Raw genomic sequence first — 21260 nt, 5'->3', positions numbered from 1 at the left:
AATGATGTGGAAACAACGTTGATTCAACCAGTGTGTGCCCAGCGGGCACATACAGTGCCTTGCAAAAGTATTCATACTCCTTGGATTTGTTTACATTTTATTGTGTTTACAAAGTGGGATTAAAATAGATTTAATCAGATTTGTTTGTCAACAATTTACACAAAATACTCTGTAATGTCAAAGCGGAAGAAAAAGTGTTATTATTTTTTATTTGTAAAAATGTGATAACTAAAATATAGTCATTGCATAGGTATTCAGCCCCTTTGCTCAGGCAAGCCTGAATTAGTTCAGGGGTAAAATGACATTGACTCACTCTGTGTGAAATAATAGGGGCTGACATGATTTTTGAATGACTAACCTTTCCTCTGTCCCCAATACCATCAGTTAAGTATTGGAATTTAAGCACAGATTCAACTACAAAGACCAAGGAGATTTTCAAAAGCCTCATAAAGAAGGATAGTGATTGGTAGTTGGGTAACAATACCAAATCAGACATTGAATAGGTCTTTAATCCTGGTTAAATTAATAATTATGCTGTGGATTATATATTAAACCATCCAGACACATCGAAGATACAGTCGTCCTTCTGAACTGAGCTGCAGGACAGGACTGAAATGGCTCAGGGATGTTACCATGAGGCCATTGGTGATTTAAAAACAATTACAGAGCAATGGCAGTGATGGGAGAAAACTCAGGATAGATCAACAACATTGTAGTGACTCCACAATAATGACTTGATTGACATGCATCTTGCATGCAACAAGGCACTAAAGTAATACTGCAAAAAATGATGGCAAAGGAGTACACATTTTGGACTGAATGCAAAGCCTTATGTTTGGGACAAATCTAACGCAACGTAACACATAATTGCCTTCTTATTGTCCAGCATGGTGGTGGCTGCATCATGGTATGGGTATGCTTGACATCGGCAAATACTGGGGAATTATGAAAATAATAATAGGCTAATGGGCTAATATTGCACAATCCAGGTGTTTAAAGTTCGTAGAGACTTACCCAAGAAGACTCACAGCTGTGATCACTGCCAAAGGCGTTTCTAACATGCATTGACTCAGGGAGCTGAATACTTACGCAACGCCTACATTTTAGAACATTTCGGTTAATCTTTAAAAAAATTTATAAATGTTCTTCCACTTTGACATTATAGAGTATTTTGTGTAGAGTGTTGACAAAAAATTAAAATTAAATTCATTTTAATCCCACTTTGTAACACAATAAATTGTGTAGAAATCCAAGGAGGGTTTTGCAAGGCACTGTATTCAGTTGGGTGGGATTAAATTATACCACACCGGTTTCAAGGTCCTTCAAGGCCACATGAACATGCAGCACACAAGAACATGTACAGGGAGAGACCATGCTTTGGGCTTATTGATCTCAAACAGGTTCCATTCCTAGTTCTATTCCACTACGCTTTCTGGCTCTGCATCTCCCTGATAGGGTCATGGGGCAATAGTACAGTCAATGCTGTGAAGTAGAAGATAAACACACACACACACACACACACACACATACACACACACACACACACACACACACACACACACACACACACACACACACACACACACACACACACACACACACACACACACACACACTCACTCACTCACACACTCACATGTTTGTGCAGGAAAACAATATCATTCTTCAAACTGACCGTGACAATATCATATATTTGTCTTTACAACACACATCCCTAACAATATATACCAAATAGGGAATTCATGATTGCCAACGACTAGTCTCGGAAATCCCAGACCTATGCTGGAACATTGTTTACATGGGGGGGGCAACCTGTTCGCCTAGGGAGACTATTTAATGACAGGTCGATTCCCTGCACTGTTGGATAATGTGGAGTATAACTACGGACTGATTATTTTTTTATTGAAGTGAAAGACTATGCTTGGATGGATTAGCTGACTATTCCCCAGTGTTTCCAGCAGACAGTATATACTGTATGTTTAATTAGATAGCTTCCTGAGATATTATGATTGTAGAGCGTGGCGCTTGTAACGGCAGGGTAGTAGGTTCGATTCCCAGGACCATCCATACATTAAAATAAATGTATGCACGCATGACTGTAAATTGCTTTGGATAGAAGTGTCTGCTAAATGGCATATATTATATTACAAGCTTAGGGGACCACAGTGATAGAAAGGAAGCAAATGCTGTCTGTGGACCAAAAAAATGTTTTTTAATTAACTAGACTCTCCTTTACAGTAAAACGACAGACGGTGGCTCGCCCAAGCTGCACTAGACACAATACAGAAGAGGACTAGGCAGCTCTGCTTGCATCTGTTTGATATTCTTCATGCTTTTTGTCACTCACTCCATTGCCCAGCCCTGTGAAGTGTCATAATTCTACACTGTAAAACATTCCAGGTTTTTTTCTCTTCAGGTAATTTCCTGGCAGCCAGTAAAACATTTTTTTAAAGTACAGTATGTCACAGTAAATATTGTATTATCTTGTATTTTATAGGAATACACATTGGTTAGCAGAAAAGCATAGGAGGCGGTATGTGGATAGATAGCCACACAAACTAAAAGGAGCTATATGGGAGGCAGTGCAGTAGACACAACACAACCTCCAACAGATAATAGCAAGGTACAGTATAGGATGGACAAAGCTGCTGAATGTTAATTTATTCTGGACAGATTCTGGGTGGGAGCTTTGACTCTGCAGTCCCCGGTGGGTCTGAGACTGTATCAATTGCCAAGAGACTCCACATATCAGCATCTCCCAGTGAATTGATATCTGACAGAAGATACTACTACTACCTGAGTAGAATGATCAATTCTCTATCGGCAGGTGTACTGTACACTTCACATGACTATACTTCATGCCAGATAGTCACTAACTTATTCTTTGAGCAAAGCCTCTGTATACCAGTGCAATCCCCTTCATACATTTAGTGGATGCAATTTCCTCTTTCAGGATGGACCTGATCTTTCACAACAGAATACTCTCAAGTTTGTTTTGTTATTGTGATCATTTTTCCAGTTGTTTTGTTGGTTTGTTTGTTTGTTTTTCAAGAGCAAAAGCATTGCCGAGAGAACTCTACTGAATCACTTCCCTTCCTTATTTTGGAAATAGTTGGGTTTCAATACCAGGGAGTCACTGGGGTCGATTACAACCACAGTTCCTCATTACCCACTGAGTAGAAACAGAGGTAGTCTAGAGAAGCATGGCCCTGCCGTCCCTGCACTGATTGTCAACTCACTTCAGCTCTAAAATTGCAAATGTAAAATTACCCATTGTGTCTGCAAGTAGTGTAGCAGCAGCAAATCGTCAGCCTGGAAACAAGAGAGAGATGGAAACACCAGTAACCCATCACATCTGGCATGTACTATTATTATAGATTATGCAATTAACAAGCTGTTGGTTGTTCCTCGTTATTTCAGTCAGATGGTGCGACAGGCAGCTTTTTGGCAAAGTGCTACTCCGGGACATTTTAGTGATTCTTGTTAATCAGGCTTTTTCAATCTGCCTAATGCAACTTCAATGTCTGTGCAATTACTAATTTGCTATCGTAATTAGATCACTCTGTTGTCACAGATAATTTTTCTGCGCTGCAGGTAGTGTTTAAAAAGGCTTCCAAGGTTTGTAATTTCCACTTAAAAATGTCAGACTTGATTTGCCCTGACAAAAAATATATCAACCTCTACAAAAATGTTCATGAATTATAATGCACATAATAACTTCCCGTTGCTGCAATATTATTTTCCAGCTGTGAGAAACGGGTCAAATTAAGACAGCACACTTGTAGATGGGTGGGTGTACAACACGAACGTCTAACAACTCAAACGTATGAATCTCCTAATCTCCTCAGTTTGAATCTCCTCATGGACAACTTTAGCATTTTAGCTAATTAGCAATGTTTCAACTACTAACTACTTTTTTGCTACTTTGCAACTACTTAGCATGTTAGCTAAGCCTTCCCCTAACACTAACCTTAACCGTTTTAGCTAGCCAGTCCCGTAACCTTAACCCTTTAACCTAACTCCTAAACTTAACTTTAATCTTAACCTTAACCCTAGCCCCTAACCCCTAGCCTGACTAACTTTAGCCAGCAAACTAACATTAGCTACCTAGCTACCTATCTAGAATTCATATCATATCATACGTTTTGCAAATTCGTAACATATAGTACATTTTGAGAATTCTTAACATATTGTAGATTTTTCAGATTCGGAACATACAGTGCATTCAGAAAGTATTCAGACCCCTTCCCCTTTTCAACATATTATATGAGACTTTTATGGCCTTTTATTACAGCCATTTTATTACAGCCTTAATCCAAAATACATTTAAAAAAATGTATACTCATCAGTCTACACAAAATAACCCACAATGTAAAAGATTCTTCTTTTTTTGGTGCAAATATATTACAAATAAAAACAAAAATACCTTATTTACTTAAGTATTCAGACCCTTTGCTACGAGACACCAAATTTAGCTCAGGTGCATCCTGTTTCCATTGATCATCCATGAGATGTTTCTACAACTTGATTGGAGTCCACCTGTGGTAAATTCAATTGATTTGACATGATTTGGAAAGGCACACACCTGTCTATATAAGGTCCCACAGTTGACAGTTCTTGTCAGAGCAAAAGCCAGGTCGAAGGACCTGGTCGAGGTCGAAGGAATTGTCCATAGAGCTGCGAGACAGGATTGCGTTGAGGCACAGATCTGGGAAAGGGTACTAAAACATTTCTGCAGCATTGAAGGTCCCCAATAACAGTGGCCTCCATCATCCTTAAATGGAAGACGTTTGGAACCACCAAGACTCTTCCTAGAGCTGGCCGCTTTGCCAAACTGAGCAATTGGGGGAAGGGCCTTGGTCAAGGAGGTGACCAAGAACCCAATGGTCACTCTGACAGAGCTCTAGAGTTTCTCTTTGGAGATGGGAGAACCTTCCAGAAGGACAACCATCTCTGCAGCATTCCACCAATCAGGCCTTTATGGTAGAGAGGCCAGATGGAAGCCACTCCTCAGTAAAAGGCACATGACAGCCCGCTTGGGGTTTGCCAAAAGGGACTTAATGGACTCTCAGACCATGAGAAACAAGATTCTCTGGTCTGATGAAACCAAGATGGAACTTTTTGGCCTGAATGCCAAGCATCACGTCTGGAGGAAACCTGGCACAATCCCTAAGGTGACGCATGGTGTCAGCATCATGCTGGGGAGATGTTTTTCAGCGACAGGGAGACTAGTCTGGATTGAGGGAAAGATGAATGGAGAAAAGTACAGAGAGATCCTTGATAAAAACCTGAATGCCAAGTGTCACGTCTGGAGGAAACCTAGCACCATCCCTACGGTGAAGCATTGTGGTGGCAGCATCATGCTGGGGGGATGATTTTCAGTGACAGGGAGACTGGTCTAGATTGAGGGAAAGATGAATGGAGAAAAGTACAGAGAGGTCCTTGATAAAAACCTGCTCCAAAGCGCTCAGGATGTCAGACAGGGGCGACGGTTCACCTTCCAACAGGACAACAACCCAAAGCACACAGTCAAAACAACGCAGGAGCGGCTTCAGGACAAGTCTCTGAATGACCTTGAGTGGCCCAGCCAGAGCCCCGACTTGAACCTGATCGAACATCTCTGGAGAAACCTGAAAATAGCTGTGCAGAAGAACTCCCCATCCAACCTGACAGAGCTTAAGAGGATCTGCAGAGAAGAATGGGAGAAACTCCCCAAATACTGTTGTGCCAAGCTTGTAGCGTCATACCCAAGAAGACTCGAGGCTGTAATCGCTGCCAAAGGGTCTGAATGCTTATGTAAATGTGACATTTCTAAAAAACAGTTTTTACTTTCTCTTATGTGGTATTGTGTGTAGATTGATGAAGAAAAAAATGATTTAATCAATTTTAGAATTAGGCTGTAACACAACAAAATGTGGGAAAAGCCAAGGGGTTGGAATACTTTCTGAAATGTATAGTATTATACGAATTGTAATTCGCAACATATTAAATTAAACGGGTGATGGACATCTACAAACTAATACATACCATATGAAACAGAACAGATCATACTTGCATAGCGTTTTTATGTACAGAATAATACGAAATGCGATGAGACCAGGTTGGTATAAAACAGTTGAAGTCGGAAGTTTACATACACCTTGGCCAAATACATTTAAACTCAGTTTTTCACATTTCTTGACATTTAATCCTAGTAAAAATTCCGTCTTAGGTCAGAATAATAGTAGAGAGAATGATTTATTTCAGCTTTTATTTCTTTCATCACATTCCCAGTGGGTTAGATGTTTACATACACTCAATCGTCTTTAAATTGTTCAACCTGGGTCAAACGTTTCGGCTAGCCTTGGACGTTTCCAAAACGTTTCGGGTAGCCTGTCAGCTCCTGACAGAGCTGGTGTAACTGAGTCAGGTTTGTTGGCCTCCTTGCTCCCACACATTTTCTATAGGATTGAGGTCAGGGCTTTGTGATGGCCACTCCAATACCTTGACTTTGTTGCCCGTAAGCCGTTTTGCCACAACTTTGGAACTATGCTTGGGGTCATTGTCGATTTGGAAGAACCATTTGTGACCAAGCTTTAACTGATGTCTTGAGATGTTGCCTCAATATATCCACAAAATTGTCCTTCCTCGTGATGCCATACATTTTGTGAAGTACACCAGTCCCTCCTGCAGCAAAGCACCCCCACAACATGATGCTGCCACCCCTGTACTTCAAGGTTGGGATAGTGTTCTTCGGCTCTCAAGGATGAACCTGTAAGGGGTGCGTAACTGGTGGCAGGGAAGTCAGACGCAGGAGAGCAGAACTGGGTAATAGCCGGAGCAGTTTAATTCCAAAACCAATGGCATTAAGAATACAACAACTTGGGTACAAAACCCGACGCGCACCAGTCAACATGTGCACAAGAAATTACAACAAACAATACAACACAAAGACATGGGGGGAACAGAGGGTTAAATACACAACACGTAAAGAGGGAATGAAAACCAGGTGTGTGGGAAAACAAGACAAGACAAATGGAAAATGAGAAATGGATCGGCGATGACTAGAAGACCGTTGACGGCGACCGCCGAACACCGCCCGAAAAAGGAGAGGAACCGACTTTGGCAGAAGGCGTGAAAGAACCAGACTTGTGGAGGTCTACACATTTTTTTCTGAGGTCTTGGCTGATATCGTTTGATTTTCCCATGATGTCAAGCAAAGAGGCACTGAGTTTGAAGGTAGGCCTTGAAATACATCCACAGGTACACCTCCAATTGACTCAAATGATGTCAATAAGCCTATCAGAAGCTTCTAAAGTCATGACATAATTTTCTGGAATTTTCCAAGCTGTTTAAAGGCACAGTCAACTTAATGTACGTAAACTTCTGACCCACTAGAATTGTGATACAGTGAATTATAAGTGAAATAATCTGTCTGTAAACAATTGTTGGAAAATTGCATGTGTCATGCACAAAGTAGATGTCCTAACCGACTTGCCAAAACTGTAGTTTGTTAAACTTCTTGATGCTTCTTGATATTAAATTTTCATGAAATTAAAAGTGCAATATAGCAAAACATAGTTTAGCTTGTTGTTAATCCACCTGGCATATCAGATTTCAAAAAAGCTTTTCGGCGAAAGCATACCAAGCGTTTATGTAAGGACATCTCTCTCAGCAGACAAAACATTACAAACAGCTAGCAGCAAAGTAGATTGGTCACGAAAGTCAGAAAAGCAATAAAATGAATCGCTTACTTTTGATGATCTTCGGATGTTTTCACTCACGAGACTCCCAGTTACACAATAAATGTTCCTTTTGTTCCATAAAGATTATTTTTATATCCAAAATACCTCAATTTTGTTGGCGCATTATGTGACGGGCCAGACGAAAATTCCAAATAGTTTCCGTAAAGTTCTTAGAAACATGTCAAATGTTTTTTATAATCAACCCTCAGGTTGTTTTTACAATATATAATCGATAATATTTCAGCTGGACCTTAGCTTTTTCAATAGGAGTGAGAGAGAAAATGTCTGCTCCACTCTATTGGTGAATGCAAAACGCTGCTGGCACCCAGCCATCCACTGACGCGATGGGATCTTTCTTGCAAATTTTTCAGAATAAAAGCCTGAAACTATGTCTAAAGACTGTTCAGACCATGTGGAAGCCATAGGAAAAGGAATCTGGTTGATATCCCTTTAAATGGAGGGAAGGCATGCAATGGAACAGGGAGCTTTCAAAATAAGAGACACTTCCTAGTTGGATTTTCCTCAGGTTTTCGCCTGCAATATCAGTTCTGTTATACTCACAGACAATATTTTGACAGTTTTGGAAACTTTAGAGTGTTTTCTATCCTAATCTGACAATTATATGCATATTCTCGCTGCCAGGCCTGAGAAATAGGCAGTTTAATTTGGGTACGTTCTTCATCCAAACATCAAAATACTGCCCCCTACACTCAACAGGTTTTAACAAGAAATGTGTTAAGTGGTTGAAAAACGAGTTTTAATGACTCCAACCTAAGTGTATGTAAACTTCTGACTTCAACTGTATATCAATTATAAGACATGCATGATTCATGTATGACATGCATAAGACCAACATGCAAGGAATTAAATAATACTAATAATAATAATTATTATTATATTAAGTCTACTTCTGCATGCTTATTAAATCAAATAAAAGTGTATTGTTTTCTTACACAGTTTAACAGATATTATAGCAGGAGAAGCCACATGCTTATGTTACTAGCTCCTAACAATGCAGTAAAGTGTCCAACAAGTTCACAAATATTTAACATTATACTGCATTGTTAGGAGCTAGTAACATAAGCATGTGGCTTCTCCTGCTATAATATCTGCTAAACTGTGTAAGCAACCAATAAACTGTTATTTGATTTAATAAGCATGCAGAAGTAGAGTTAATATAATAATAATAATAGGTCATATTATTATTTTATTTCTTGCATATTGGTCTTATGCATATTTTCCTTAGAAAATAATGTACTCCACACATTTTCCCTGACACTCAAAAGTCCTCGTTACATTTTGACAGGAAAATCGTCCAATTCACACATTTAGCAAGAGAACATCCCTGGTCATCCGTATAGCCTCGGATATGGCAGACTCACTAAACAGAGAACATCCCTGGTCATCCCTATAGCCTCTGATATGGCGGACTCACTAAACAGAGAACATCCCTGGTCATCCCTATAGCCTCTGATCTGGAGGACTCACTAAACAGAGAACATCCCTGGTCATCCCTATAGCCTCTGATCTGGAGGACTCACTAAACAGAGAACATCCCTGGTCATCCGTATAGCCTCGGATATGGCAGACTCACTAAACAGAGAACATCCCTGGTCATCCCTATAGCCTCTGATATGGCGGACTCACTAAACAGATTACATCCCTGGTCATCCCTATAGCCTCTGATCTGGAGGACTCACTAAACAGAGAACATCCCTGGTCATCCCTATAGCCTCTGATCTGGAGGACTCACTAAACAGAGAACATCCCTGGTCATCCCTATAGCCTCGGATCTGGCGGACTCACTAAACAGAGAACATCCCTGGTCATCCCTATAGCCTCTGATCTGGAGGACTCACTAAACAGAGAACATCCCTGGTCATCCCTATAGCCTCTGATCTGGAGGACTCACTAAACAGAGAACATCCCTGGTCATCCCTATAGCCTCTGATCTGGAGGACTCACTAAACAGAGAACATCCCTGGTCATCCCTATAGCCTCTGATCTGGAGGACTCACTAAACTAAAATGCTTCGTTTGTAAATTATGTCTGAGTGTTGGAGCATGCCCCAACACAGTATACAGTATCAGTCAAAAGTTTGGACGCACCTACTCATTCAAGGGTTTTTCTTCATTTTTGCTGTATTCTACAGTGTAGAATAATAGCGAAGAAATCAAAACTATGAAATATCACATTTTTTTTATTTTTTTTTATATATATACAGTACCAGTCAAAAGTTTGGACACACCTACTCATTCAAGGGTTTTTCTTTTTATATATATAAATACACATATATATTTTTTACAAAGAAATCTAGAAATGTCAGAACAAATCCAATTAACAACCCAAATAGCTCTGTAACAGTAATCCAAATGCAATCTACAGCCAAGTACGTACTGTATATACACCACTTATAGTTTAGCGTAGAAAGGCATCACAAGAGATTGCATGAGCAACTTAGGTCAATAAAACTGTAGTGGATTGGATGTCATCGTTAATACCAGAGCTATAGTGTATATTTTTGAGGGAATTAAATATCTCAAACTGCATTGAATGCATTCTGATCTCCAGGACTAATCTAAATGTATAATCTGTAAAGCAGGAAACAGTTACTACAATTTTCTTCTCTATAAACTACTCCTCATTTCAGTGCAGAAAATCAGTAAATCACCATCTGATCTGCCTGGAGGAAGTCAATCCCTTTTTAATGATTGCCCTTGGGCAACTTGAGTAATTTAAATGGGTTTCATCGACAGCAGCATTAGAGAGAGAAAGCAGTTTTGGGTGTAAATGCTTTGGTAATCAGGCCACATAATCAGGGACGGTGTTCTTGTGGTTGCTAAGCCACTTGGAGTTGATTAGTTTAGTATCAAAGAACAATTGTACTTTAATAATCATAGTGGAATTTTAACAGATTCCCTCTTATTTGATGACGAGACATAGGTTGTAAAATAATGATAAAGTCATTATATTTTATGTTAAAGTACTTCAGATACTACATCCTGCCAGGATCAAACCTATAGCCTACTTTATACTCTATGGCTTTTTCTACCTTCTGCTGCCACTCTCTGGCCATGCCCATATAATGTAGCCTGTGTGTGTGTGTGTGTGTGTGTGTGTGTGTGTGTGTGTGTGTGTGTGTGTGTGTGCGTGTGTGAAGATGCCATGTCTTTGAATTCAATGCATCATCTTCATCTTTTATATTTGTGTTAATTGGACCCAAAACTGTGTTGTACTATCCAAACCTTTCAATATACAGTATGTATACGTTTACCATCAACTTCATTCTCAACAGTCAGTAGTTTTTCTTGTCAATTTCAGTGTGTTCAGGTGTGTTGGCCACACCTAATAATTGGCCACACATGATGGGTATCCTACTAAGCAGGATTGAGGAGTTAAATCAAATCAAATTGTATTTGTCACATGTGCCGAATACAACAGGTGTAGACCTTACCGTGAAATGCTTACTTACAAGCCCTTAACCAATAACGCAGTTTAAGAAATAGAGTTAAGAAAATATTTACAAAATATACTAAAGTAAAAATTACATAACAATAACGAGGCTGTATACAGGGGGTACCGGTACCGTGTCAATGTGCGGGGGTACAGGTTAGTTTGTAAAGGGACTATGCATAGATAAACAGTGAGTAGCATCAGTGTAAAAACCAAGGGGGGGGGGGGGGGGGGGGCAATGTAAATAGTCCGGGTGGCCATTTGATTAATTGTTCAGCAGTCTTACTGCTTATGGCTGTTAAGGAGCCTTTTGGTCCTGGACTTGGCGCTCCGGTACCGCTTGCCGTGCGGTAGCAGAGAGAACAGTCTATGACTAGGGTTGACTGGAGTGACAATTTTTTGGGCTTTCCTCTGACACCGCCTATATAGGTCCTGGACGTCAGGAAGCTTGGCCCCAGTGAGGTACTGGGCCATACGCACTACCCGCTATAGTGCCTAGCGGTCGGAGGCCGAGCAATTGCCCTACCAGGCAGTGATGCAACCAGTTCTCGATGTTGCAGCTGTAGAACCTTTTGAGGATCTCAGGACCCATGCCAAATCTTTGTAGTGTCCTGAGGGGGAATAGGCTTTGTCGTGCCCTCTTCACGACTGTCTTGGTGTGTTTGGACCATTCTAGTTTGTTGGTGATGTGGACACCAAGGAACTTGAAACACTCAACCTGCTCCACTACTAAACCGTTGATGAGAATGGGGGCATACTCGGTCCTCCTTTTCCTGTAGTCCACAATCATCTCCTTAGTCTTGGTTACGTTGAGGGATAGGTTGTTATTCTGGCACCACCCGGCCAGGTCTCTGACCTCCTCCTATAGGCTGTCTCGTCGATGCCGGTGATCAGGTCTACCACTGTTGTGTCATCTGCAAACTTGATGATGGTGTTGGTGTCGTGCCTGGCCATGCAGTCTTGGATGAACAGGGAGTACAGGAGGGGACTGAGCACACACCCCTGGGGGCTCCAGTGTTGGGGATCAGCATGGCAGTTGTGTTGCTACCTACCCTCACCACCTGGGGGCTGCCCGTCAGGAATTCCAGGATCCAGTTGCAGAGGGAGGTGTTTAGTCCCAGGATCCTTAACTTAGTGATACGCTTTCAGGGTGCTATGGTGTTAAACGCTGAGCTGTAGTCAATGAATAGCAATCTCATATAATTGTTCCTTTTGTCCAGGTGGGAAAGGGCAGTGTGGAGTGGAATGGAGATTACATCATCTGTGGATCTGTTTTGGCGGTATACAAATAGGATTTCTGGGATGATGGTGTTGATGTCAGCAATTACCAGCCTTTCAAAGCACTTCATGGCTACGGACGTGAGTGCTACGGGTCTGTAGTCATTTAGGCAGGTTGCCTTTGTGTTCTTGTGCGCAGGGACTATGGTGGTCTGCTTGAAACATGTTGGTATTACAGACTCAATCAGGGACATGTTGAAAATGTCAGTGAAGACACCTGCCAGTTGGTCAGCACATGCCCAGAGCACACGTTCTGGTAATCCGTCTGGCCCCACAGCCTTGTGTACGTTGACCTGTTTAATGGTCTTAGTCACGCCGGCTACGGAGAGCGTGATCACACAGTCATCCGGAACAACTGATGCTCTCATGCATGCCTCAGTGTTGCTTACCTGGACGCGAACATACAGTGCCTTGCGAAAGTATTCGGCCCCCTTGAACTTTGCGACCTTTTGCCACATTTCAGGCTTCAAACATAAAGATATAAAACTGTATTTTTTTGTGAAGAATCAACAACAAGTGGGACACAATCATGAAGTGGAACGACATTTATTGGATATATCAAACTTTTTTAACAAATCAAAAACTGAAAAATTGGCCGTGCAAAATTATTCAGCCCCTTTACTTTCAGTGCAGCAAACTCTCTCCAGAAGTTCAGTGAGGATCTCTGAATGATCCAATGTTGACCTAAATGACTAATTATGATAAATACAATCCACCTGTGTGTAATCAGGTCTCCGTATAAATGCACCTGCACTGTGATAGTCTCAGAGGTCCGTTAAAAGCGCAGAGAGCATCATGAAGAACAAGGAACACACCAGGCAGGTCCGAGATACTGTTGTGAAGAAGTTTAAAGCCGGATTTGGATACAAAAAGATTTCCCAAGCTTTAAACATCCCAAGGAGCACTGTGCAAGCGATAATATTGAAATGGAAGGAGTATCAGACCACTGCAAATCTACCAAGACCTGGCCGTCCCTCTAAACTTTCAGCTCATACAAGGAGAAGACTGATCAGAGATGCAGCCAAGAGGCCCATGATCACTCTGGATGAACTGCAGAGATCTACAGCTGAGGTGGGAGACTCTGTCCATAGGACAACAATCAGTCGTATATTGCACAAATCTGGCCTTTATGGAAGAGTGGCAAGAAGAAAGCCATTTCTTAAAGATATCCATAAAAAGTGTTGTTTAAAGTTTGCCACAAGCCACCTGGGAGACACACCAAGCATGTGGAAGAAGGTGCTCTGGTCAGATGAAACCAAAATTGAACTTTTTGGCAACAATGCAAAATGTTATGTTTGGCGTAAAAGCAACACAGCTCATCACCCTGAACACACCATCCCCACTGTCAAACATGGTGGTGGCAGCATCATGGTTTGGGCCTGCTTTTCTTCAGCAGGGACAGGGAAGATGGTTAAAATTGATGGGAAGATGGATGGAGCCAAATACAGGACCATTCTGGAAGAAAACCTGATGGAGTCTGCAAAAGACCTAAGACTGGGATGGAGATTTGTCTTCCAACAAGACCATGATCCAAAACATAAAGCAAAATCTACAATGGAATGGTTCAAAAATAAACATATCCAGGTGTTAGAATGGCCAAGTCAAAGTCCAGACCTGAATCCAATCGTGAATCTGTGGAAAGAACTGAAAACTGCTGTTCACAAATGCTCTCCATCCAACCTCACTGAGCTCGAGCTGTTTTGCAAGGAGGAATGGGAAAAAATGTCAGTATCTCGATGTGCAAAACTGATAGAGACATACCCCAAGCGACTTACAGCTGTAATCGCAGCAAAAGGTGGCGCTACAAAGTATTAACTTAAGGGGGCTGAATAATTTTGCACGCCCAATTTTTCAGTTTTTGATTTGTTAAAAAAGTTTGAAATATCCAATAAATGTCGTTCCACTTCATGATTGTGTCCCACTTGTTGTTGATTCTTCACAAAAAAATACAGTTTTATATCTTTATGTTTGAAGCCTGAAATGTGGCTAAAGGTCGCAAAGTACAAGGGGGCCGAATACTTTCGCAAGGCACTGTAGAAGTGATTTAGCTCGTCTGGTAGGCTCGTGTCACTGGGCAGCTCGCGGCTGTGCTTCCCTTTGTAGTCTGTAATAGTTTGCGAGCCCTGCCACATAAGACGAGCATTGGAGCCGGTATAGTATGATTCAATCTTAGCCCTGTATTGACGCTTTGCCTGTTTGATGGTTCATCGCAGGGCATAGCAGGATTTCTTGTAAGCTTCCGGGTTAGAGTCCTGCACCTTGAAAGCGGCAGCTCTACCTTTAGCTCAGTGTGAATGTTGCCTGTAATCCCTGGCTTCTGTTTGGGGTATGTACGTACGGTCACTTTGGGGACGATGGGCACTTATTGATAAAGCCAGTGACTGATGTGATGTACTCCTCAATGTCATCGGAAGAATCCCAGAACATGTTCCAGTCTGTGATAGTGTAACAGTATAACTTTAGACCGTCCTCTCGCCCATACCCGGGCGCGAACCAGGGACCCTCTGCACACATCAACAACAGTCACCCACGAAGCATCGTTACCCATCGCTCCACAAAAGCCACGGCCCTTGCAGAGCAAGGGGAACTACTACTTCAAGGTCTCAGAGCAAGTGACGTCACCGATTGAAACGCTATTTAGCGCGCACCACCGCTAAATAAGCTAGCTGTTTCAAATCCGTTACAATAGCAAAACAGTCCAGTAGTTTAGCATCTGCTTCATCTGACCACTTTTTTATAGACCGAGTCACTGGTGCTTCCTGCTTTAATTTTTGCTTGTAAGCAGGAATCAGGAGGATAAAGTTGTGGTCGGTTTTACCAAATGGAGGGCGAGCTTTCTATGCATCTCTGTGTGTGGAGTACAGGTGATCTTTCCAACAGGACAATGACCTGAAGCATACAGCCAAAACAACGCTGGAATGGCTTCAGAACAAGAATGTGAAAGTCCTTGAGTGGACCAGCCAAAGCCCAGACTTGAATCCCATTGAAAATCTGTGGGAATACTTGAAGATTGCTGTTCACAACTGATCCCCATCTAATTTAACAGAGCTTGAGAAGATCTGCAAGAAATTATGGAAGAAAATCCCCAAATCCAGATATGCATAGCTGATACAGACATACCCAAGACAACTAGAGCTGTTCTTGCCACCAAAGGTGCTTCTACAAAGTATTGATTCGGGGGTGTGAATATTGAAAGTAAATTAGATATTTCTGTTTTTTTATTTCCAATAAATTGGCAACAATTTCTAAAAACACGTTTTAAGTTTTTATCATTATGGGGTATTGTGTGTAGATGGGTGAGTACAAAAATCTATTTAATTCGTTTTGAATTCAGGCTGTAAAACAACAAAATGTGGAATAAGTCAAGGGGTATGAATACTTTGTGAAGGCTCTGTAGCTGTAAAATATAGATAGGATCTGTGCTGTCACAAGAAGCCCTGCAGAGGGCAGTGTTTCATCACAAAGGGTCCATGTTAAACTCAAGAGATTTTTCACAGTAAAATAGTGAAAGCTGTTTGAGAGAAAGCTATGGGCCAATGTTTACAAACTCCAGTCCTCCAGTACCCCCCCAACAGTACACATTTTTGCTGTGGCCCCGGAAAAACACACCCGATTCAACTTGTCAACTAATCATCAAACCCTAAATGAGATGCGTCATCCCTTCGCAAACGAATAGCTGCCGTGATTGGCTTTTTAGGTGCCTCTGCTACCACACGTAATATGAAGACTGATGATCGCTGTGTGGTACTCCTACACACTAATTTAGTTGAATAAGGTGAGTTTGTCAAGGGCTACAACACAAATGTGTTACTGGAAGGAGGAAACACTGCATAGGCTAGCAAACATTCATAATGTCACATATACAGTAGCATAATTAAGCAATAAGGCACAAGGAGGGGTGGTATATTGGCAATATACCACGGCTAAGGGCTGTTCTTAGCATGACGCAACGCGGAGTGCCTGGATACAGCCCTTAGCCGTGGTATATTGGCCATATACCACAAACCCCTGAGGTGCCTTATTGCTGTTATAAACTGGTTACCAATGTAATTAGAGCAGTAAAAATACATGTTTTGTCAATACCTGGGGTATTCGGTCTGATATACCACGGCTGTCAGCCAATCAGCATTTAAAGGCTCGTACCACCCCATTTTATAAAGAGGGATATAGTAGGCTGACTTTATTTGGATATTCCAACTGTAGATGCTCTACAGACTATCAGTAACATTTCAACTAGCTACTAACCCTAACCCTAACCTTAACCCTTATCCTAACCCTAAACTTAACCCTTATCCTAACCTTTATTCTGATCCTAACCCTAACCGTAACCCTTATCCTAACCCTAACCTCAACCCTTACCCTAACCGTAACCCTTATCCTAACCCTAACCCTAAACTCAAACTTACCCTAACCTTTATTGTGATCCTAACCCTAACCTCAACCCTTATCCTAACCTTTATTTTGATCCTAACCCTAACCTTTATACTGATCCTAACCCTAACTGTAACCTTAGCATGGAGTTTCTTATCGACAGATCGTTTGATGATAGAGCATCCACAGATGTACTATCCAGACTATCCAAATAAAGCATGACCAACTGTAGTGTGACCATATTGCTTTCAAATTTGACTAATACATTCACAATATAGATGATTGTCACTATGTGTCAAGTGTGAATCAGGTCTACATCGAGATTCATGTAAAGCATTTTCATTGCAATCAGCCCTGGTGTCTGTGTGCCTTTAAGGGTTTTAATCACACAGTTGATGACAATACATGGTGCTGTAAACACCGCTGACGCTCAGCTGCGTGGCGGAGACCAAGGGCTGGAGCTGCTGTATTTACGTAGACTGGGCCATTCAAACGCTGTATTCACATCTGAAGCCTCATATGCCATCTCAAAGACGGTGCAGAATCTCCTGTCTGAGGTACAATGGCTAGAAAGACAGACATTCCTCCTTCATACTATGGTGAGTCGCCACATTCGTGCTTGTTTAACGTCGATAACCTCAAGTTCTTTCTTCAAGACAACAAAGGGTAGCCAACAACGATATTCTTCAAACGCTATTCTTGACTTTGGTTATTGGGGCGGCTCTTCGCGCTAGGGCTGATTTACAAAATGTAACATTGAAGCAAGATACAATGTAACAATGTTATGTCAATGTAACGTTCATAGAAAGCGCTACAACTGGATGCCGATAATGAATCATGAATGGAGCCTCCTACCAAATTAGAAATTGCTTCGCGATAATATTTTAATTTGAAAGTAGGTTACTGGATATAAACATGGTAACGTTAAGATATTGTTTCTGTCACTCGAATCATGAAATGTAACACCAGTGAAACTATCAATCGTAGTTTGCTGTGGAAGTCGACCGTAGTTTTAAATGTATTTTTTCACATAATACAGGGCATCCTCTTGGGGATTGACACTTGGCATGTAGTGTACCTAGCTAACCGAATTGGTACGACATGTTATTGTTACAGTATTAAACACATACTATAGCCTAATTCTAACGATTTAAGACTGTTTTCTTTTCCCCAACCGTTGACAGCAGACGAAAGACATAAAGGTATTGTTTTGATGAAGAAAAAAAGTGAATTGCATCTGAAATCCAAGACGAACAACAATACTTATGAACCATGTCCGTTGTTATTTGGCAAATACAAGGCAAACGATGTAAAAGACAATAGATTTTTCCCTTTGTCCCGAAGTGAGAGTTGTCCTCTGGTCGGCATATGGATATTCAATCTCTGTGAAGATTTACTGTCCATTAGCTGGTCCTCTTTGTTAGGTTGTCTATGAAAATCCGGGACTCGTGCCAGATGCCATAGAAACCACATTACTACAGTGTTTCAATTGTGAAACGACAGCTTTCATAAACAGTAACACGGTAATAACACAGTTTACCACAGATTGTCAGACAAAGGAGCGCTAATACGTAGACGTGGATGTTGATTAAAGCAGCCCCCGCACCTCTCTGATTCAGAAGATCCATTTCAGTTGAAGGAATTCAGTTGTACAACTGACTAGGTATCCATCTTTCCCTTTCCCTTATAGTAGTGCATGCAGAGATATGCAAGCCATGGCTTATGTAATTACAGTATAACAGTCAATACATCAAGGGCTTTATGACTCGTGTCTGTTGGTTATTATAGACAGTGCATGTCATGGTATCTTATAAGTAACGGTTTTACAGTCATTATCATAGGAGGTGAACCCTCATTATAATCAATCATTTCTGTACATGATCATTCATTATAATTAGGCTCAAGCCATCCATATTATTGGTGAATTTGTCAAAAGACTGCTAATTCAACCAGCCCAGTTCATGCTGTGACAACTGGCAGATGTGTATAGCATTGTCATTGTCAGTAAGTGACATAGTCAGTCTACTCAGTATGACTTCATGGGAAAGCTGCAGTGTCTCTCATCTCTCCCTACACACTGACCCAGGGTTTCACTCAGTTCCCATGACTCCAGGCCCCTGCCAATCATGTTTGTAGCCTGTCAGCTGGAGATGAGGATTGGCTGCAGTGAAATAGACTCTCGCTGCCATCTCTTGAGACCTCCAACTGCCCACTCAGAATTCAGCCCACACTTGAACATTGTGTTGAAGCAGAGGAAGCTGTACGTACAGTACAGAATGATGTTCCGAACATCAGCATTTTACAATGAATAGTGCATGCTTATGGTACACGTGAGTTGATCATGCTTATGGTACACGTGAGTTGATCATGCTTATGGTACACGTGAGTTAATCATGATTATGGTACACGTGAGTTGATCATGATTATGGTACACGTGAGTTGATCATGCTTATGGTACACGTGAGTTGATCATGATTATGGTACACGTGAGTTGATCATGATTATGGTACACGTGAGTTGATCATGATTATGGTACACGTGAGTTGATCATGCTTATGGTACACGTGAGTTGATCATGATTATGGTACACGTGAGTTGATCATGATTATGGTACACGTGAGTTGATCATGATTATGGTACACGTGAGTTGATCATGCTTATGGTACACGTGAGTTGATCATGCTTATGGTACATGTGAGTTGATCATGCTTGTGCCAATGCCACATTTTGGTGTTTATTGTTTAGAGATTTGTGATAATCTTACGCTCCTCCGTCTGAAAAGGAAACGAGGCCCTGCATCTTTAAATGCAGCCTGGGCAGTTGGAGACTCAGCCAGTGGACTATGGGATGGAGTTGTGCCGACTCCCCATGTTCAGGTCAGCTGCTGTGTCCAAGTGGCATCTCTGGTGCTGGTGCTCAGTCAGCCAGCCTGTCCAAATGGCCTTTCACAGGCAGCTCAGGGCAGGGCTGTCATGCAGAGAGGGATGATAGGTGCAAAAACTCTATAGTCCTCGCCAACCTGCCTCTCTAGCAAATGGAAATGCGTGGTGAATGGTCACACACACACACACACACACACACACACAGGCACACTAGTCAATCAAGCACCAATACACATCGAATCAATGCACACTTGCAGACATGCTCAATTTGTGCATTTTCCATCACACACCAACATTCACACTTCTAGTGCATTTTTACAGACAAATAAAAATGTTAAATCATACATTTGCACAGTCATAGACAGTCCCTTCATTCATCCTCAACCTATTATAATGGATCCACAGCCAATACGTTCATCACTAATGCATCCTGAATGAAGTTGTCATTCAGAAAAGTAGAAAATACTGAAGTTTGTAAGTTACTGTTTAGATTGAGTCTCGTTCAGCAACAAAAGTGTTGAGCTGGTCACCTTGTTAATTAACACATTTCTCACATGGTCAGGTTGCCTGAGCGTGGCATTCTCACACCCAGGCAATGCAGACTTTTCACAGAGGCTGACAAAGAGCTAGGAATACTTTTTTCAAAGACTCTCCTCTCCTTATAAACTGCTGCGGTCATAGTTCAGATGCCTCATCCCTTCAGACAGGAATAAGTGCAATGATTGGCTTTTTATTGAACCTTTATTTAACTAGGCAAATCAGTTAAGAACAAATTCTTATTTACAATGGCGGCCTACCGAGGAACAGTGTGTTAACTGCCTTGTTCAGGGGCAGAACGACAGATTTTTACCTTGTCAACTCAGGGATTCGATCTAGCAACCTTTCAATTACTGGCCCAACGCTCTAACCACTAGGCTACCTGCCGCTGTTAGTTGCCTCTGCTATCACACGTAATATGAAGACTGATGATCGCTGGGTGGTACTCCTACACACTTTAATTTACGCTTTATAATGCTCCTACTCATTCTATTGAATGAGGTTCTTCCCCTATGAAATTCTACAGTGCTTTTCTCTGGCTACTACAGCAGGATATCACGGTTCCCTGATGTTTTTAGAGACTACAGAAAGGTATTCACAGTGCTGGCAGGCTTGAGACAGTAAATACTACCACAAACTGGCTTCGTATCACGACAGGCAAACATGAACTGCCTTTTGTAAACCCTGTGCGAAGTGAACAGAGTTGGCTCTAAATGTCCAGCTGTGTCTCCTTGTTACAGGCAACGCTATGCACGAAGGCTTTGGATATCCCGTTTGCAGTATGAATACAGTCCCGCTCTTTGTTGGGGTAGTGGGCTAACTGACATTATACAACGAGTGGCTCTAATGTAATTGTGGATGATTGTGCTGATTGATTAAAACTGACAATGATTTATTAAACACAACTCAACGATACAAACTGTGTATAGTGAGTGAGACAGCTGCCGTTACAACACACATAGAAAACAGCTTCAGTCCCTGCTACTGTGAGGTTGGTGATGAGGACTTTGGTTGA

At 41.5% G+C, this 21260-nt stretch overlaps 1 protein-coding gene across 5 annotated transcripts in view; it reads left to right on the top strand.

The window, feature by feature from the left end:
• The window catches only part of LOC110537194 (choline transporter-like protein 5-B), a 96460-nt gene that overhangs the window by 13311 nt on the left and 61889 nt on the right, over window positions 1–21260 (top strand). The window contains exon 1 of one of the 5 annotated variants that reach the window (XM_090183176.1): window positions 17213–17425. The exons of 2 other annotated variants lie outside the window; for them this stretch is intronic. In XM_090183176.1, coding sequence (XP_090039302.1) covers window positions 17389–17425 — 37 coding nt within the window. In that variant the 5' untranslated portion in view covers window positions 17213–17388. Of the gene's footprint in view, window positions 1–17212; window positions 17426–21260 lie in introns of those variants that run through there. 2 more of the 5 variants (XM_090183185.1, XM_090183188.1) reach the window with 2 other exon arrangements.

Source organism: Oncorhynchus mykiss, chromosome 1 (genome assembly GCF_057628025.1).
Source record: "Oncorhynchus mykiss isolate SJ-2025 chromosome 1, ASM5762802v1, whole genome shotgun sequence".
NCBI lineage: Eukaryota > Metazoa > Chordata > Actinopteri > Salmoniformes > Salmonidae > Oncorhynchus > Oncorhynchus mykiss.
This window is presented reverse-complemented; position numbering and strand designations above follow the sequence as displayed.